The sequence below is a fragment of the Mus caroli genome, unplaced genomic scaffold (assembly GCF_978045245.1).
Source record: "Mus caroli unplaced genomic scaffold, Mus_caroli_1 scaffold_5, whole genome shotgun sequence".
NCBI classification, from domain to species: Eukaryota; Metazoa; Chordata; class Mammalia; order Rodentia; family Muridae; genus Mus; species Mus caroli.
Genome location: NW_028227260.1, coordinates 84,926,428 through 84,946,309, shown reverse-complemented (window position 1 = coordinate 84,946,309; position 19,882 = coordinate 84,926,428). Strand labels below are relative to the sequence as shown.

At 33.7% G+C, this 19,882-nt stretch overlaps 1 protein-coding gene across 3 annotated transcripts in view; it reads left to right on the top strand.

Moving 5' to 3' along the window:
* Dmd (dystrophin) overlaps positions 1-19,882 on the top strand; it is a 2,436,643-nt gene that overhangs the window by 1,513,644 nt on the left and 903,117 nt on the right. For all 3 annotated transcript variants that reach the window (XM_085838134.1, XM_085838135.1, XM_029473188.1), the window contains exon 47: positions 225-374. In XM_085838134.1, coding sequence (XP_085694260.1) covers positions 225-374 — 150 coding nt within the window. The remainder of the gene's footprint in view (positions 1-224; positions 375-19,882) is intronic.

Sequence of the window (19,882 nt, the reverse complement as noted above, 5' to 3'; positions counted from 1 at the left end):
CAAGGGAACAAAATAATTTAGTCATCTGTAGTGGTTTATCTTCTTGGATGCAGTTGTTTAAGCCCATCAGCTCTGTGCTCTGTGGAAGTATTTGGTAGTTTAGGTGCCAGTGGACCTTCAGTTGAGTCGCTTCAGTTTGATAGACTAATCAATAAAGGTGACTCAAAGGTAGTTGGAGTTGCACTGTAATTCATTTTAAATGTGGTTGTATTTGTCCGTTTCAGTTACTCGCAGAAGAGTTGCCCCTGCGCCAGGGAATTCTAAAACAATTAAATGAAACAGGAGGAGCAGTACTTGTAAGTGCTCCCATAAGACCAGAAGAGCAAGATAAACTTGAAAAGAAGCTCAAACAGACAAATCTCCAGTGGATAAAGGTTAGATATTAACCATGTCACATGTGTTAAGTGTTAAGTGTTTCAACTGTTTCTATTTGCTTTGTTTTCTGAGCTTTTTCTTGGAAGGAAGCAGGAGGGTGAATTATTCTTTTGCTTTGTAACCTTACTATCTGATTTGCCTGTATATTTTGCTATAAACGCAAAACAATTGGTGATGGTAGATGACTTTACATTACTGACCAAAGGCAAAGTGTGAGCCAATGGTTTTTGGAAAAAATATTCCATTAATTGGAACATTAATACAGCAATTAATATGATGTGTAATTAATCAGGAAGTGATGTGATGTACAATTACTATTTTAGGACAAGAATATAGACTTAAATACTAAAACAGTGCATTTCTAATATACTCAAAAAGGACTCAATTTCCAGTTCCTTTACTTTGTTAGTCCTGATTTTTCCACCAAGGATATACTCTAACATTGATATAAAATATAAAGTGTTTATAAGATTAATGCATATTTTCAAAAACAAACTACACAAAAATTTATATTTTAATCCAAATTATTTTGATCCAGTAGCATTTATTTATTCCATGGGAATACTTGCCTACTGCTTAACTGGTTAAAAAAAATCTGTCATTAGTCCAGTGAATATTCATGTATGCATCTGTTTCCATTCTGACTGTCTATCACCAAGTAAAATAATAGCTCAGTGACAACTCTTATAATCTTTTGGGTTTTGTATCTTGTTCACTGACATAAAATTAACATGTCAAAAATTCATCTATTTAAAATATATAACTTGATAGTTTTTGTTTTATTATTTAAAATCATCCATAAGACATTATATCATCAAATTTGACAGGTGGGCATTTTATTACATAATCCTTGGCATTGGTTACAAACCAACATCATAATCAATTTTTCTTCACTCCACACTAAAACTTTACTAAGGTTAAAGAGTTTTCTCTTTAGCCTCTGATATCCTCTCCATCCACTGTGTAGCTCTGTGATTACATGTAAGTAAAATCATAAAGTAGGCATCTCCTTGTGCCTGATTTAGTTCAGTTAGCATATTTTGAGGTTCATGGATGTGTTGGAAGTTTATCTTACTGATGAAACACACACATACACACACAGAGAGAGAAAAAGAGAGAGGGGATGGGGAGAGTCACTACCTACAAAGGGCTATATTTTGAGATATTCATCAATTCCTACCATGTTCAATTTCTTATATAAGAATTCTAGTATTTGGCTGTTGGTCCAGCAGATCCAGATCTGTTCCCAGTTGGTTGCTCATTGATGCCCCTCTGATGACCATTAAGCTAGGCCATACTATATTAGCATAGCAGCATTTCATTAGTGATAATTTCATTGACTTTTTTGCCAGTTGTGTTTGCTTCTATTCTGAGTGTCTGGCTGACCTGCCTCTGGTACCTATCTATCCAAGCAGTGTCAAAGTTAAGGACATTTCTGAGCATGGGGTATAAGTTGGTCTATTCATGGGATGGCTGCTCCCACAAATTATATGCCACTCGAATATGACTTTCAGGCAGGATAGATTGTAAATCAAGATTTTACCATGTGAGTTTGTGCTCAGTCTTATTCTATCTTGTTAGGACATGATCAGTGGAAACCCCTGGGAGGTCTTCTTCTTTTTCTTCTTCTTCTTCTTCTTCTTCTTCTTCTTCTTCTTCTTTTCTTCTTCTTCTTCTTCTTCTTCTTCTTCTTCTTCTTCTTCTTCTTCTTCTTCTTCTTCTTCTTCTTCTTCTTCTTCTTCTTCTTCTTCTTCTTCTTCTTCTTCTTCTTCTTCTTCTTCTTCTTCTTCTTCTTCTTCTTCTTCTTCTTCTCCTTCTCCTTCTCCTTCTCCTTCTCCTTCTCCTTCTCCTTCTCCTTCTCCTTCTCCTTCTCCTTCTCCTTCTCCTTCTCCTTCCTTCTCCTTCTCCTTCTCCTTCTCCTTCTCCTTCTCCTTCTCCTTCTCCTTCTCCTTCTCCTTCTCCTTCTCCTTCTCCTTCTCCTTCTCCTTCTCCTTCTCCTTCTCCTTCTCCTTCTCCTTCTCCTATCTTCTTCTTCTCCTTCTCTGGGGAGACAGAGGAGGAGTTGATATGGAAGTAAGGTAAAGGGAGGAACTGAGAGTAATGGAGGGAGGGGATACTGTGGTTGACATGTAATGAATAAGAGAAAAATAAAAGGTTAAAATTTTCAAAAAATCCTATACTTCTTTGTTTGTATTTGTATATTTCCCATTTGTAACTAATGGGAAAGCCGTTGTTTATATTTTGTATTAAATTAAACTGGGAACAAATTTTCACTTAAAATCTCCAGACCCTCAATTTTAGCCTACTTCCAGGCTCTACTCATTCTGGTCTCTTTTCTAACAGCATCTGCTAGTATGTCTATTCCCTTACATAATGAAGCTTCTCCTTTAAATGTATCCTCCAGAAACGCTTTTAACCTTTAAAAATGTTCTTAGGCTTCGCCTTCACTTTTGACAACAATTCTATGTTATTTAGTACAGTTCAGACATATTAACCTTTTTCCATCCAAAATGTACAGGAAATTGTGATCCTGAAAACTAGGAATAAATATATTCCAAGAAGATGCTCAAGAACTTTAATTTTCATGTAACACAAAATGGCTTTTTTCAAAGTGGCACAATTACCTCTAAAATGTGCTTGTTTCATCAGCACATAACCAAATAGAGAGGTATGAGGAAAAAGATAATTGAAACCTCAGGTTATTTATTGTATTCTAAAATTTACCATGCTGAAGAGATCATTTCCATGACTGATATAGAAACTCAAAAAAAGTATCATTTTTGTGACAATGCAATCAAAAAATTTTATTTAGAACTCTAATTCAAGAAAATATTTATTATTAGAAAATCATTTATTTTGAGATATCATATTGCCTCTCAGTTATGTTACAGATAATAGTAAAACATTTATCTGAAGGGTGATTTCTCAGTAAAAAATTGAGTTTTCTTTGTTAATAATTTCAAAATGTCCATATAAAACATAGTTAGTTGCAGTTAATGTGATATATTGATAATTTACATTTTATAGTTGCATAATCATATAAAGAAAATCTTTAGTATAGAAAAAGTCAAAGGAAAATAAATATTCCAAATGATATATAATAATACCTAGTACACCTTGATATCACAAAAAGGAACAGAAAATTGCAATTATGGAAAATATGAGGTACAAAACCTTGCAGCATTGTGGATTGTGAAACTTAAGGATTTGTCACTTCTACAACCTACAACCTTCTTGCTGTGTCTAATTCTTACATGTCCTTTGTTTCTTCCTTGCATACCTTTGCTTACGAATTGGAATATTTCCATATCCAAAGATACATAAATGGATGATATCATTTCTACCTGGATTGTTTATAGGACATGCTAGTCTACTGTCCACATCTAACTATATTGTTTCATCTATTTTTCATATCCCTGTCACTTCATATCTCCCCTCATTTTTCAATTCTCTTTTTACAAGTGATGTAAGGATTGTCTTTGGTATCCTATTATGTTCAGCACATTTGAATCCAACATTATGTTTGAGTCATATTATGTCTTACCTTTCTTTAAATAAAAAAGCAAATATATGGATCATTCTTAACTTTGTAGGTTTCAGATTAGTCAGTTGGAAATAACTTCATGAAGCTAAGTTACACAGCTTCCAGATTAAGATACTAGTTTCTGGGAAGCTTTTGTGACTTTTTAGTTGAAAGATCAGTGTCTCCAACAATAATACCACTCTTTAGCCACTTTTTGTTGTTTACCAACAGTAAACCCTATTGTTTTTCCTGTACATAATATTCTAAAAACAAAGAGAATATAGGAGTTTTCATTTTATTAGGTTGTTTTAATGATGAAGACAAAGATCTAATTTCCTTGAAATAAGCCATAAAATACTTCTTTGTAGAGAACCAGATGTTGGGTTTGACAATTATATCCTAGTGTATCTCTACTGTAAAACATTTACTATTATGTAATATAGAAAACATATACATAGTTTTATATTTACTACTCTTTATTTTAGGCACCTTTACATGTACTACATTACATTTTCTAATAATCATAACAAATCTGACTGCATTTCATAAAATTAAATTTTGTTTCACATTTTTCCATTCACAGATACTTATATTACCGTTTTAACTTTGTGACTGCCATGGCAGTATAAAGTGACATGCCAAGACTGAATCATTTTACAGACCCAGTTAAAAATTGTACTGCAAAGTGAATTTCAGTTGAGTGAATTTTCCTAGAAAATCTGATTTACTTTACCCAGAAATAAATTAGGTTTAAAACCATGTATCTTCAAGCTTAGCATAGAAGTAATTTTGTAATACTGCTGAAATTACTCTTCAATGAAATCACAAAATAAACCATGAAAGTAAATGTGTAATTCAATTCTTCAACCAGAACATTTTATACAGTACTCTAGTAACTGTTTCTAAATTTCCAGAAATTTGGTTCATTTTGAGTTAACTTTTAGTCATATTATTTCTAAATATCCAAGGAATAAACAATTTAACTATGTTCTTTTCAATCATGTTAGTTGAATGAATTATTGGTCTCTTTTCAGGTACATTTGCAATATAATATCAGTCATTAGTAGTCATTACTACAAATGTAGAAAGCAAATGTAGAAAATGATATAAAGCAAATGCTTGGCTATTCCACTTCTTGCTAAAATATGGATAGTGCATCAGTCAATTTTCTGTCACAGTATGGTGAATAATAGATGGTGTTATTAGAGATAATTCGGTATTTACCCCACTAAAAATTTTATAACTACAGAAGAAAACGTTTCACTGGAGCTATTACCATGCTGACTAGTGTCTATGGAGCCAAGAAAGGGCTTTATAATATATACTATAAAATAAAAGAAATAATTCATTGAAATATAGGTAATAGCAAGGACTAGGTTACTCCATATGATATCTGATGTACTCACGATATTGCCTGATAAAGCATATTTGTTGCAATATCCACCTAGTCCTTTATTTTATAAACCTATGAGCTGAAATGGTATTATACCAGAAAATGGTGCCTACTTGGTCAGTGGGCATATAGTCTGATGGTTTCTGAAATCCATCATCTGGAATGTTTCTTTATGTAGTTAAGTTTCATGAGTTCATTTATTTATTCATTCAACTAACTAATGAGTGACTATGTATCTCATACTGTTCTAAGCATATCATTATCAATCCCTACCCTTGTGTTATTTAAAGGACATGCATAATTTTATGGGGCTTGGCATTATAAATATTCATATCTCTAATTTATAGTTGCTAAATAGGTTGAAACTGAAAGTTGGGTGGAGTGTAAATTTAGTGTTTATAATATAATTGTCCTTGACTTTGCCTCCTATTAATATGTACACAAGTGATAGACTAAAGTATATCTCAAATTGCCTTAATATTCTCACTTTTTCCTGTTCTCCCATTACAATTTTTAATAGTCCCTTTTTCCTTCTTGTGATTGCCCACTTGTATTAATAAAGGATAGATAGAAGATCACCCTCTAAATATCAGGCTCTTATAGATGGGTTCATCACAGTGCTCAATAACTGTAATTATAATCACTGCTAATGCGATTACAACCAGCAGTACTATCTACCTTCTTGATATTTCAATGATATTGACAAGATTGGTCTGTTCAAGAAATATGATTGTTATTATTGCAAAATTAGTCATTCTGTAAGTAATGTAAATTTATAAGAATATATCCCTTTCTATTTTCCAAGCTATTGGGATTTTGAACAATAAGAATATAGATCAGATAATTTATGAAGAAGAAATGAACAAGGTGGATGAAAAAGCAATTTTCTGTGGTCATTAATAATTACTGATTACATTATGTGTTATCATCTATATGGCTTCAAACATTCCTAAGCCATACTTCATTTATTTCACTTCAAAATTCAAACACCAATAGATATAGATCTGTCAGCTTAAAGGGGAATCAGTACATGTGCAATGAGTAGCGGAGAACCTGGCACAATTTAATTGAATAATACATTTAATTTTAAAACTACAAGTGTTGTTAATAATATTAAAACTCGAAAATGAAGCCCATCATCCTGGCTGACAGAACTTCATCAAATAGTAGTAACTATGGCTCCTGAAGAGAAACCTGAATTAGGAATGCAATGGCTGAATGTGACAAGTATTTGGCTCACTTAAACAACAAAAATGTCCCTAATAGGCATGACATTCTACTTGGGAGGCAGAGGCAGGCAGATTTCTGAGTTCGAGGCCAGCCTGGTCTATAAAGTGAGTTCCAGGACAGCCAGGGCTACACAGAGAAACCCTGTCTGGAAAAACAAAACAAACAAACAAACAAACAAAAAACCAAACCAAAACAAAAAAAGGAATGGCATTCTAATAAACTTGATGTAAAAAAAAAATTAGCAACCAGCATGTCGGATGAAAGGAACTGGAAAATATTGAGCTTTTCTGTTCACTTTTAATAAGCCTAAGCAGGCAATATTGTATTTATACACCAACATTTTCACTTTTTATCTATGAACCTATCTTATTTTACCTTTGACACTTGCATATCTTTATAATTGATTCATTAGAATGGTTCTAACTCAGGAATCCAGGCCCTGTTATCTATCTCTTCCCTACAGTATTGATGTTGAATGATTTTTTTTCCAAACTTACCTTGGTGCCAGATATTATTTACTAATGATTTTCAGCTAATATAATTGGTTCAAGACAATGCTGTTTTAAAATTAGACATAAAAAGCTCAGTACATATTGTATAACACTGAAATTTGTGCTAGAATTTCTTTACATATGAAACATTTTCTTTTGTCACTGTGTGAATGCTAAGACTGCATCCAACATGAAAATGTATTCTTCAACTTTCCTATGCCTGATACTTTATTTACAAGGTAAGCTTATTTCCAGTAAATACAGATTTGATTATTCTTGGCAAACATGCTTTTCTCTTTACATTGAATTTAAATGAGGAAAGTATTATGGTAAAAAAAATTGAGGAGAAAATTTTCATAATTCTTGACTTTCAGTATAACATTTTAAAAGTCCATTATTAGCACAAACACATTTGCCCTATGGTGGTGAATTTGAGACAGTAGAAAAGATTACAATAGAAAAGGATTTTTCCAACACACAGCGATTTTCTTAGTTTGTTTCTGCAGGATCTTTTCTGACTAGATTATATGACATACACCCTAAAACTAGAAGGTGCTTCCTTACTGCTTAATAATTCAATAATATTGAATTGAATGGAGGTTTTCATATACTGACTACTTAAACAGCGTGAATAAGGAAAGAAGATTATAGGGCATATTTAAGGATATAGATTGTAAATTTTATCCTAGTTTCATTATATCACCTGCAAAGCTAATATGTAATATGGAAATATAATACCAGAGCTATTTTTAAGAAAGGTCAGAATCATATCAAAAAAGAATATTTCAGTGAATTCTTTATACTTTTACATCAAGATATGTAAGTTTATTTATGTACCAAAAAGGATTTAATACTAAATTCTGACTGCTATATGCATGTTAGCTGACCCCTGGTACTTCAAACTGGAGAAAAAGGGATAGTGAACACTGACTACCTGATGTATTTCATTTTTGTCATAGACCACCTGCCTGGGCTTATAACAGATCTGTGATGGAATTCTTACCTTTTATTGTGTGGAAAATGGATTGATAGATTGGGCCTGTGGCCAATGAACCATGGAACCCCTGGTTTGCAGGAAAGAGTTTATCACCCTTTGATGTTATTTCTGTCTTGTGTCGGCTGAGAAGGATGAGCTAGATTATCTGTGAGTAAGCTGAATGCCAGAAGCACCATTGCCCTCATTTATCCACCTTATATAGTTCAAGGCAAGTGTACTGTGGAGCTTCTGAAGGGGCTGATCGGAGCCCAATTGAGAAATTTTGCTGTGCTGGCTTTGAATCTGCTTGCTGACATTAAAACTAATTATCAGACTTCAAAGACTTTCATTGTTTGTTGATCAATAAAATCAACCTCTTTTGCTGTGCAAGTTAAAGCATTTGAGTGGAATGATGCCATTCTGATTGGTGAACATTTTCAGTTAACATTAGAAAGACTTAATTTTGTCTTTGGCTTGGTTGATCAAGTGTGAGGGAAAACTGGTGGACCAGATAAGAAAGTCACTAACAAAGATATTTCAAGAAACTTCATTTGGCTTGATATGTAGGCAACCTATTGATGACTATATATTCTATAAAGTCTAAAAAAGACAATTCTTATAAAGTTAACATATTCTTTTTCTAGTGTGAAGAGTATCAATATTTTGAATCAGATAGTAATACTTGGATTTATTTAGGCTTTGATAAAAGAGTGAAATTTCTGCAATTCAATTACAGTTTAAGTGATTATCATGTAAATCGTTTTTGCTATATTTTTCTGCCTTTTCACATCCTTGTCAAATGTAGTAATTAATTTTAAATCACTTTCTTGTTCTTTTTTATGGGTGATATGTTGCTTCCTCCTAAAACTGTTGAGATGCTGATGAAAGGAGAAAGAAAATAAGTTTCTACTGTTAGGTAGCTCCCCAATTATTGGAAATCAATAATAGCTATCCATAAAATAGAGGAAATAATATAAAACACTTTATGGTTAAAATATTACACTGTGAGTGGATGAAAACTATTTTAAGTGCTAAAATAACAAGGGAAGATACTGTCATTAACATCTCCAATCATTTATACTTAAATTCAAATGTGATACAACTAAATAATAACTTCTAGTTTGAGTGAAGGATCAGAGTTTCTTCTCAGTCACTGTGGGGATTGTACATTATATGAGCACATTTTCATAGAAGTATCTAATATATTTGATGTGTTTTAACACCTATATCTTTCCTTTTCTTTTTCCATTGAATAGTCTTTCAAATATTATTTGTATTAGTAAATTTTCTGTTGCTCTGACAAATCATGATGATCATAGAAACTTACAAAACTCCCAGGGATTAAAGTTCATAATGGCAGGGACAGCATCACCATATGCAGTAAGCAAAACAGCAGGAAAGGCAGCAGGAACAGGAAACAGAGAGTACACAACTAAACCCACAAACATGAATGGGAAAAGGAACTGGAAATTGTGTCAGGCTTTTATTCTCAAATCCCACCTGCAGCTACTTACTTTCTCTTTGAAGGCTTCAACTAGCAACCAAGTGTTAAGTGTTCCAAAGCTAAAGACTACTGGGGACAAATTTCATTCAAACTACTATGGTAATTTGGATTCTCCTAAACAGTTTTACACATAAACTACATACACACATTATATAAATATATAAAAATCTAGCAATATGTATAGACATAATTATATGTAAATATATAAAAATAATTATATATATTAGATAGATAGATAGATAGATTTTATGTGTGATAGACACACACATGGAGACAGGCAGAAAGACACACACAGAGAGAGAGAGACAGAGACAGAGAGAGAGAGACAGAGACAGAGACAGAGACAGAGACAGAGACAGAGAGACAGAGGGAAAGAGAAACACAGAAAAATTACACTCTCTTTACTTATTTTTCTGTTGTTGGAAACCTAGTTTGGTCCAATAACTGAGGTACTGTGAATAGTTCTAATGAAACTAATATGCAAGAATCTCAGTGATATGTTGACTTGGAGTCTTTGGGGTGAATATCAAGAAGTGGCTTTGCCATATCACATTATCAGTCTTTTTGAGTTAGACTAGGAACCTCCCTGCTGATTGCCATAGTAGTTGAAATAGTTTATCTTCTATTTGCTGTGTTTGCTGAGGATTAGAAAAAAAAAGGTACCTCTAGTGCTCAATTTCCCACTTAATTTGAATGTGACTTCAAATAATTTGCTGGTTTCTATAATAGCTATTCCCATTCCAATTTTTACCTTCGACATTCAATTTTAGTATTGGAAAGATCACAACATTTTCAATTAGTAATTCAGTCCAGGCCCTATTTATCCACTCACTAACTCCAGACAAGTAATTCAAATCTCTTTTGTGTCCCCATGTCCTCATTTGCATAATGGCAGCACATAAGTCTTGTTTGTACATTTCCAGAATGCAATGGGGAACTAAAGATACAGCATTCACTGTAATACTTTATTAAATATTATGAAGTAGCTAAATTATAACTATTATTACAAGACAGGCATCATAAAATTTCACCACCAGTAATGAACAAGAGAGAACACATCATCACATAGAAATAGAATTTCTCAAGCTCACTACTCATTAAAAAAAAAAAAGCCCCATTAAAATCTGGCTCTTGATGCAGTGGGTCTTATGAGACATTTGATATTTCTGCCATCCTAGCTTTTTTCCAGACATGATATGATGAGGTATGGTCTATTTTCTTGAGACAAAATCTTACTAGAAAACCCTGGCTGACCTGGAACTTGCTATGTAGATAGACCAGGCTAACTTCCATCTCAGAGATCTAATTCACCCTGCCTCCAGAGTTCTAGGCTTAAAAGTGTGTACTCCTCCACACTTGGCTTTGAATTACTTTTTAAATAATATGAACACTAGTTGTCAAGTGTGTATATAGGAGTATACCAACACTTCTATTCCATAGAAGTTGTAGATGGTTCATTCTGAGATGATGGAAAGGCATTTTTTGTCTCTTGCTATAAATGAAGCATGTCTAAACAACCACCAGAAGATACATAGTAAATTGTAACTGATGTCTTGAGAATACTATACTTACTACCTTTGAAACACTATTGGGAGTTCATATCCCACTGATACATTCCCCCACATAACTTGTTTACTGAGACCCATTTTATTTGCTTCCACTTTTTATTATATATTGTATGAGGTTGACTACTACTCACATTGTTCCTGAAACTTTCTTCAAAACATCTTTCTGCATTCTTTTTGACAATAGTTGATATATAGACCTAGTAATCAGAAAATAGTATTATTATAGCTTCTAATAAGGATAATATAAAGTTCATTTTTGTGTTTGCCACATTAGATTGCAATGAGCTTTTGTATGGGCTATCTTCACAGAAGACATTCATAAATTTTATTTACTCATTATAACAAAAATGTAGATGTAGAATTCTAAAGTTATTAAAAACTTCTCAACCTAACAAGTTCTAGTATCTGTCCTTCAAGTCATCAGTTTAAACTACATTATCATAAAAACTGTAATGATGTTATATACCAAATTGCTTTAAAACACTCCCTTAAAATGGTAACTAATACTTTTACATGATCTGTGGGTTAAAAATTAAGTTGCTTTTATTTGCTCAGTGTGAGCTTATATATGTATTCAGCCATGCTGGGGCATAACATATCTATGATGAACTTAACTACAATAATTTAGCTGTGCTTCATGTGTTATCTCATCTTCCAACAAAATTCCCTCTTCTTATTCCCCTGGATCAAAAATGGACATGGACTTTTGTGACTTACGCTAGGGTTTGTCTGGCTGTCATAATTAATGAATTTTGTTGGTAAGTCACAAGGCCAGCCCAGATCTAATGGTTAAGTTAATGACCTATACCATTTGATAATAGTATATACATACAGAGAAATCTTCTGTGTAGTCTCCCATACTCTGTAACCTAGTTGCTTAATTATATTAAAAGTACAATATTTAAAGAAAATGTATTCCTAGTTACTTAGATGTAGCTGAGCGCGACAATCTTCTAGTATTAGCATTGTATCAGCACCAAAATATATCAGTCCTTATGCTTTCCTATATTCTTGAAGATAGTCCATGCCAAATTCAAAGAATGTACCAACAATGTATATGTATACATTCAACATTTGTTAGTAGTCTTCAAGATAGTATTATACTGATAAAAGATTTCTAAACAAGTCAGATACTTGCATTTATGGATGTGTTAGGAAGGTAAATGTGGACATTAATCCGACTACACATATAGCTGATTATACTGTCTTTTAGATTTATCAGATTATAGACTCAGGCACTATGGAAAAGGGAACTCTACATTTCAATGACTGAGAAAATGGAGATCTTTGTACTTTTCTTGTCAAAAGTCCTACCTGTCTACATAGTCTTATGTTTGGAAAATTTATCTGAGGAATGGGGTGAATATGTTTGGTAACTAAATTTTAGTATGTTGATACATTTCAAAGTTTCCATACTGACCACACATTGAAGAATAGATGATTGCTTTATTTTTCTGCTTTTTCACCCTTGATATAGACTCTCTCCATGAACTAGGATCTTGTGGTTTCAGGTATATTAGATTGACAGAGAGTTCCCAGAATCTACCTGTCTCTACCTCAGTTGGGACTACAGTTATGTGTAGCTTTGCCCAGATTTTACAAAATATTTTTATTCATTTGTTATTTGATGATGTATATTTATGCCTAATAACACATGATATATTGTGATTACTTTCTTCTTACATATCTTCTAGCGCTATTGATATGCCTTTGTCACCACATGCCTCTTTCTCAGATTAGTAACTTTTGGATTTCCTTTGGGATCCATTTATTTGATGATCCAGTACTATCTACATGACTGCTATATTTCTGTGTAATTAGTGAATAGACAATTAAAGACATATTCCTTTTTTCCTTGAATTTATCTGTAATAAGAGTCCAACAGTAGCAATAGAATCCCTGATGCCTTTCTCCATCCCTCCTCAGCTGTTGATGATCAGGCTCAGTGCAGCCATGCACAATTGCTCTAAGTTCATGATTGCAATCAGTGATTCTTACCCAAGAGATAACACTTATTATCCTTTCTCCCAATCTTTTGGCTCTTAAATTCTTTCTGCCCTCTTCTATAGTGTTCCCTGAACCTTAAAGTAGATGGTAGAAATATCTTGTTTACAGTTAAGGACTCATTCATCATTTATTATAAGTATCCTATACAGCCATGAAACTCTGCATTCACTTCTATTCATTGTAAAGATAAACATTTCTGATTAAGGCTAAGAGTAGCCTGTGCCTATGGCTGTAAACTTAAAGGCAATTTGTTTGGGACATGCAGAATCAATTTACTAAATACATTATTCTCTTTTCCTTAGGGGCTATGCTCTTACAGCTAGCCATCCTCATTGATAGCTTTTCTCCCCTAACAACCTCATAGCATTTTATGAGACTATGAAAGCTGTCAGTGAGTAAACATCGGCTCAGTTAGAACTTGAATTCTTACAGCTTGAATACAAGGTGTGTGATGTCTTCAGAAACAGTATCTTATGTTCTGTTTCTGGTGGAAAACAAAATGAAAAGAACTTGTGATGTTTACAAGAGGTGTCCCTGGGACCTACTTAATTAACAACTAAAAAGGAGAACAATGAGAGATCAGGCCCCTGGCACATTAAAAAACAAACAATAAACAAACATGGATTCTGGGAGCAGCTTTTGGTAGCTGTGTAGCGTACATTCCTTCATTCTATTTTTAAATTATGTATTCGTAGTAATACTTCTACTTCACTTATAAGATAGTAGGTTTCTTTTTTTTTTCATACCTACTGGATTTTTGTTAACACTCTCCCATGCTCCCTCATCTCTCTTACACTCTCTCTCCCTCTCTGGTTTCTACTCATAATATACCCCTTTTCTGATTTTGTATTACCTATGTTCTATGAACATATCTCCTTTAAAACATTACTCTAAATGGCTGTTTTATAGATTCCTGGATTCTCCAGGTACTCCAAGTTGAACACACCAAATTAGAGAGTCCAAATAATTTCTACATATAAGAGATAACATATGGCATTTTTCTTTTCTGTGCCTCAGTAACCTTACCCAGTATAATTTATCTATCTTAATCCATTTCCCTTCAAATTTATTGAGTTAATTGTTACAGCCAAACAAAATGTCTTTGTGTATTTCTTTGTGTATAGATACCATATCTCCATAATCCTTTCATAAATAGATGGAAAGCTAGACTAATTCCATTTTCCAAGCTATTGTGAATAGAGTAGCAGTAATAAACATAGATGTACTAGTATTTATGTATTAAAAGAGTCATTAGCTATTTGCTATAGAGTTTTAGAGCAAAGTCATATGATAGTTCTATTTATAGATTGTTTAGGAAAATCCACACTCATTTTTATGGAATCTGTACCCTTTTACATTCACACCAGTAGTTAATGAATGTTCTTCTTTCCCTACATCTATGCCACCATTTGTTTTCTGGTTATGGAGAAGTGGAGTCTCAAGATAATTTTAAGTTGCATTTCCCTGATAGCTAATCATGTTTTATATTTGTTATAGTGCTTATTAAACATATTTTGGGTGATTCTCCATTGATGAGTGTGATCTGTTTAATGAGTGATGTATTGATTTCTTGATGCTTGTTTTGTTGTTATTTGATTGATTAAGGGTTTTTTTAGTTTTGTTTTTGTTTTTTTTTTCTTCTGTTCTATGACCATTCTAGATAGTAATTCTCCTTTAGTTGTACATATAGAAAAAAAAAAACCCTCCCTTTCTATGAGTTGCCTCTTAACTCTGTTTATGCTTTCCCTCATTGTTCAGAGCTTTTAAGTTTCATGAGGTCCCACCAGTCAATTGGTGAGCTTGTTTATTAAACCACTTAAGTCTTCTAGTTAAAAGTCCTTGGATCAATGCCTGTATGTTATAACATACACTTTAGGTTTTCTCTAGTACATTCTAAGTTTCAGATTTTACACTGAGGTCTTTAACATGTTTCAAGCTGCTATTTATGTAGGGTAAGAGACAAAGGTATACTTTCATTCCACTACATGTATACACCCATTTTCCAGAACACCATTAGTAGAAGATGTTCTTTTTTCCAAAGTGTAAGTTTGGTTGATGTCCATCTTTTTACATGAATGCTAGGCACTTCAACTCTGGTCTTCAGGCTTGTATAGAAAGTATTCTTACCTACTAAGACATTTCCACAATGGTCAAAAATAATTCTTAATGTAGAATCATGAACAGGTGTAAAGACCGCAATAAATATTGAAACACCTCTTTAAGACCTTAGTTGTAAATGTAGAATTTTCTCATCTATATGATCTATATGACCTATAATTGTTCCTGTCTGAAAGAACTGCAGGGATGGAAATGGAGAGGAGCCTGAGGAAAAAAGGTCCAGCAACAGGCGGCCCAAAGTGGAATCCAACTCAAGGGGAGGTCCCAAGGCCTGACATTATTACTGAGCCTATGGAGTGCTTACAAAAAAGGGACCTAGCATGACTGCCTTCCAAAAGACCCAACAAGCAGCTGAAAGAGTCAGATGCAGATATTTTCACCAAACCAATGGACAAAAGCTGCTGAGACCTGTGGTTGAATAAGGGGAAAAGCTGGAGGAAGCTGAGGAGGGCGACCCTGTAAGAGGACCAACAGTCTCAATTAACCTGGAACCCCGAGATCGTTCAAACACTGGACCACCAACCAGGCAGCATACACCAGCTGATATGAGGCCCCCAACACCCATATAGCAGAGGACTGCTGAGTCTGGGTTTAGTTAGAGAAGTTGCACCTAACCCTCAAGAGATTGGAAGTCCCAGGGAGTTTAGAGTTCTGCTCGGATGGGGATGGGGGTTGGGGACATCCTCGTGTAGACAGGGAAGCAGGGAGAAGGTATGAGATGTGGAACAGTTGGAGGGTGAGCCGGAGGGGAATAAAATCTGGAGTTTAAAATAAATAAATAAATAAATATTTTTTTAAAACAGAAAATTAAAAGGAAAAGAAAAAAATAGTGGTATTAACAGATTTACCTTTAAGTTTCATTATACCACAAGCCTTACATAGTAGGCTACTTTTACAGTATTAGACATGAGTGTTTCCTTTAAGAAGGGCTTGTCTAAAGTCTAATTATATAGCTGTTAGTTACCTCCAAGTACCACTATTACACACCCTTAGGGATAGCGTGTTGTGCTGGTCATTATTATGGTTTATAAGCATCACAGCTGGATAGGACTATTGATTACTTTTCTCTGTTGGCAGCTTATAGAGCACCTTCAAATATTATTCTGAGAGATAGATACCAGGGAGGGGACCTCTAATTCAGTATCATTTTGATTATTCCAAGTCTGTGCCCAAAGTATGTAATTGTTTCAGCAACAGTCTTACCTTCAAGTTAGGGAAGGCAGATATGAGCAACATCAATAATTTATAATTTTGTGAATCTTTATACTCTCTTCACTAAAATATAAATGGAGGTACCCAATGCTGGGCATGTTTTACATTAAATACATTTAATTGTATATGCTGTCCACTGCGATTTTGCTTGCTTAGCTTCTCATAAAGGGTGGATAATTACAAAAGACTCTATGGCAACAAGGAACTCTAAAATCCTAATCAAAGGTATAGAATCTGAGTTTAAAACTGTAAAGTATTTGTAAAGAAATAATTTGACAATGGGAAATTGTGTCAAATAGAATTTTTAAATTATTATATTTATTTACAATCACACCATTGTCCCCTCTTCCTGGCTCCCCTTCCCAAAGTTCCTCACTCCATTCCTCCTTCCCCTGTTTCCAAGAGGATGCCCTCACTCCACCACAATTGTTGTTCTATAATTTTGTGCTAGTTAAAATGTGAGTATAGCCGTGATGATACCTTTTTTTTTAATTTCTGAGAACAAAACTAATGAAATATTAGAAAGTACCATGTGTATTCAATTACGAAATAGAAAGAGGAAGAGTGACAGAGTAAGGTAAGAGGAACCAGTAATGAGTATTAGTCTGGCATAGACAATGTGTGTTACATATTTCAAAGAACAAAAATATTCTTCATAGCTTCCACAATTGATCTATTTCTGAGTATTTCTACAAGTTATTGCTCTGCCTGATGCAAAATTAGTGTATTAAGCAATCATTGCTTGATGTGACTCTGAGATTTGATCATGAATTTTGTCTGCTTCATTTGATGACAATAAGGGAACTAGCGAAACAGGAATGTCCAACATGTCCATATTCACATGACTGGTAGTTGGTCCTGGCATCTACAGACAGATCAGCTGGGACTCTTGGCCATCAGCTTCAGTTTGTTTTCAGTTGCTCTTCTCCACATGGCTCCTTTGGCTTCCTTACAGCTTGGTGGTGAGAATCCTTTAAAAAGTGTTCCCAAGGAAGACACATCAATGTTCAAACACTTGCCAGGCTTCTTACATCAGACTTTTTCTGTTCTACCAGCCAAAGGCAGATAGATAGATGGCCTAGGCAGAGTACAAATAAGAAGATAGGCTTTAAAAGCATTAATCTGGGAGGTTTGTTTAATCAACAGCTTCTAAATAAAAGTCTCCACTATTTGTGGTCACCTAGAAATTGGTAGAAAATGGCACTATAATAATAGAATAGTTGAGATATAAAAATAAGAAGTTTAGATCTGTGTTTTTACTTTAGATCTGTGTTTTTACATAAATTATAAGAACTAGATATTATTAATATTTTAATATTCATATAGAATTTTAAATAAAATAGAATACTTTGCCAGAGTATGTCAAAATCCTAAAGCAACAGGTTCGGTTTTGTTTGTTGTTCTTGATAATATCTGTGGCCTTGATACATGACATTGTCATTGACTTATGCTTCATAAGACTCAGGGTCCTTATATTAATCATGAAAAGATAAACATGACTTTGAAAAATTGTACAAGCTTCTACCTTACTCTGCTTCTGATGTATTATTTCTATGTTATTTCTGTTATAAAGCCATAAACACAATATTTGTCATTACTCAGATGGTTCTCCTGCAATATGCAATCTGGGAAATGCTGTGGGTTCATTCAACTAGGGCATTAGTCCCAGAGTATATTTCTCTGAATTTAGGCATTTCCAGATCCTCTACAATAAACTTCTAGGCTCCTCTCCAAAGGATGCCTCTTATTTCCCCGTATATGTTCTGTATATTTCCTTGTTTCTGATGGCCAAGAGTCCCAGCTGAGCTGTCTGTAGATGCCATCCCCTGGCTACCAGTATGCCTCTACCTCTTTCCTCTCTTACACTACAATTCTCCAATTTTCACCTTAAAATTTCATATAAAACCTGCTCTGCACCTCCAAACAAAATTCATTTGATCCTTTGTTATGGTCAAACCCTTAGCTATACTTGTCTTCTTATAATCAACCATTGCTTGATATTTCATGCCTGATAAGTGTTTAATTTGCATCATTATTTATGTCATCAGTATCCCATTGTTCCTTTATGTACTTATACATCTATATTATACCTGTACCAGAAAGCACAGGGAGAAATTTTAATTCAATACTATTAATTCAATACTCCTTGGGAGAACTAAAGAATCTTAGTTGTTTTAAGCAATGCTAACATTTACCGTATTGGACAGTACTCTAAGTACACTTACTTATTAAAAGAAGAATAACAAATGACTCTAACATATGCTTTCCAGAAAAAAAAAATTAATTCTTTCTAATCCAAAAAGGAAGAATAACATACATACTAAAATATTATTTATTTGTTTATTATTTTGATTGATTAATGGTATAATGATTACTGTGGTAGTTTTAATGGTACAGCAAAAAAATCCTATATCCATATCTTTCGGAATAGATAGAAATTCCATTGTAATTTATGAAGCCTGGAGAGGATGACCCTGGATTAAACTCCCAGGCAAATGCCACCATCTGTGTTGTTCCATTCTGTTTGCCAATGCAGGCACAGCAGGTAGTATTAGATTAACCTTTTCACTCCATGTTCCTCTCCAAGACTTTGGATTTTCAGAGCTCTAAATCCAAAAGTGCAATTTAAAAATCATTTCTTTCTGAAAAGAATTGAATTTTTACTGATCCATGTAAATTTTTATTATAACATTAAAGTGTGGCTGCTAGGTGTTGAAGAAAAATATCAAGGAGCTATTATTTTCTTAACCTTAGCCAAGAGACTCTATGGCTTAAACAAGATCAAGTGGATTATTTAAAAGTAGCCTGAGTTTCCATCTGTTTCATATATAACATAGTTATAAATTTTAAAAAATTGTTTTTTTTAAATATGAGAATCATAAAAACCTTTATTTAATTACTTTTCATTTTGGGGGTGTATAGGGGAGAGAATTCTGCTTTGCCATTTTAGCCTGCCATCTTCATTGTATTTTTTATTATGCAAAAACTTTCCTGAAACAATTTTAAAACCCACATCGGGAAAACTTCCTTTTGAAGACCTGTCTTTTTATGTGCTTCTTTCCCAGCACATATTGGAAAGAGCCCTCAGAAACTCATTGGCCTGAGTTCAGTGACTCATTCACTATGAACATAAAACCTAAATAGAAAGTAACTCTGTGACTGAAACACTATGAAGGTAGCCAGGTGAATATTATCCCAAAGAAAAATGAGAGTAATATATAGATAACTGATAGATAACTGCAGAAAAATTGGGAAACATAAACCAGCTCATGCCCAAAACATAGTATGGACCTGAACTTTTAGTCTGTCAGGCTTAACAGTAAATTATCAGAAGGTGCTAGTGTATTTAAAATGTTGGTAGGCTGTTGAGATCATGTAAGGTAAAGTATATTAAATTCTGTGGCAAATACTGCGTCATTGGTGTTCAGTCCATACCGCCTCAGCACTTAACAATTTTGTATAAAGTGTTTCAATTCCAACTACCA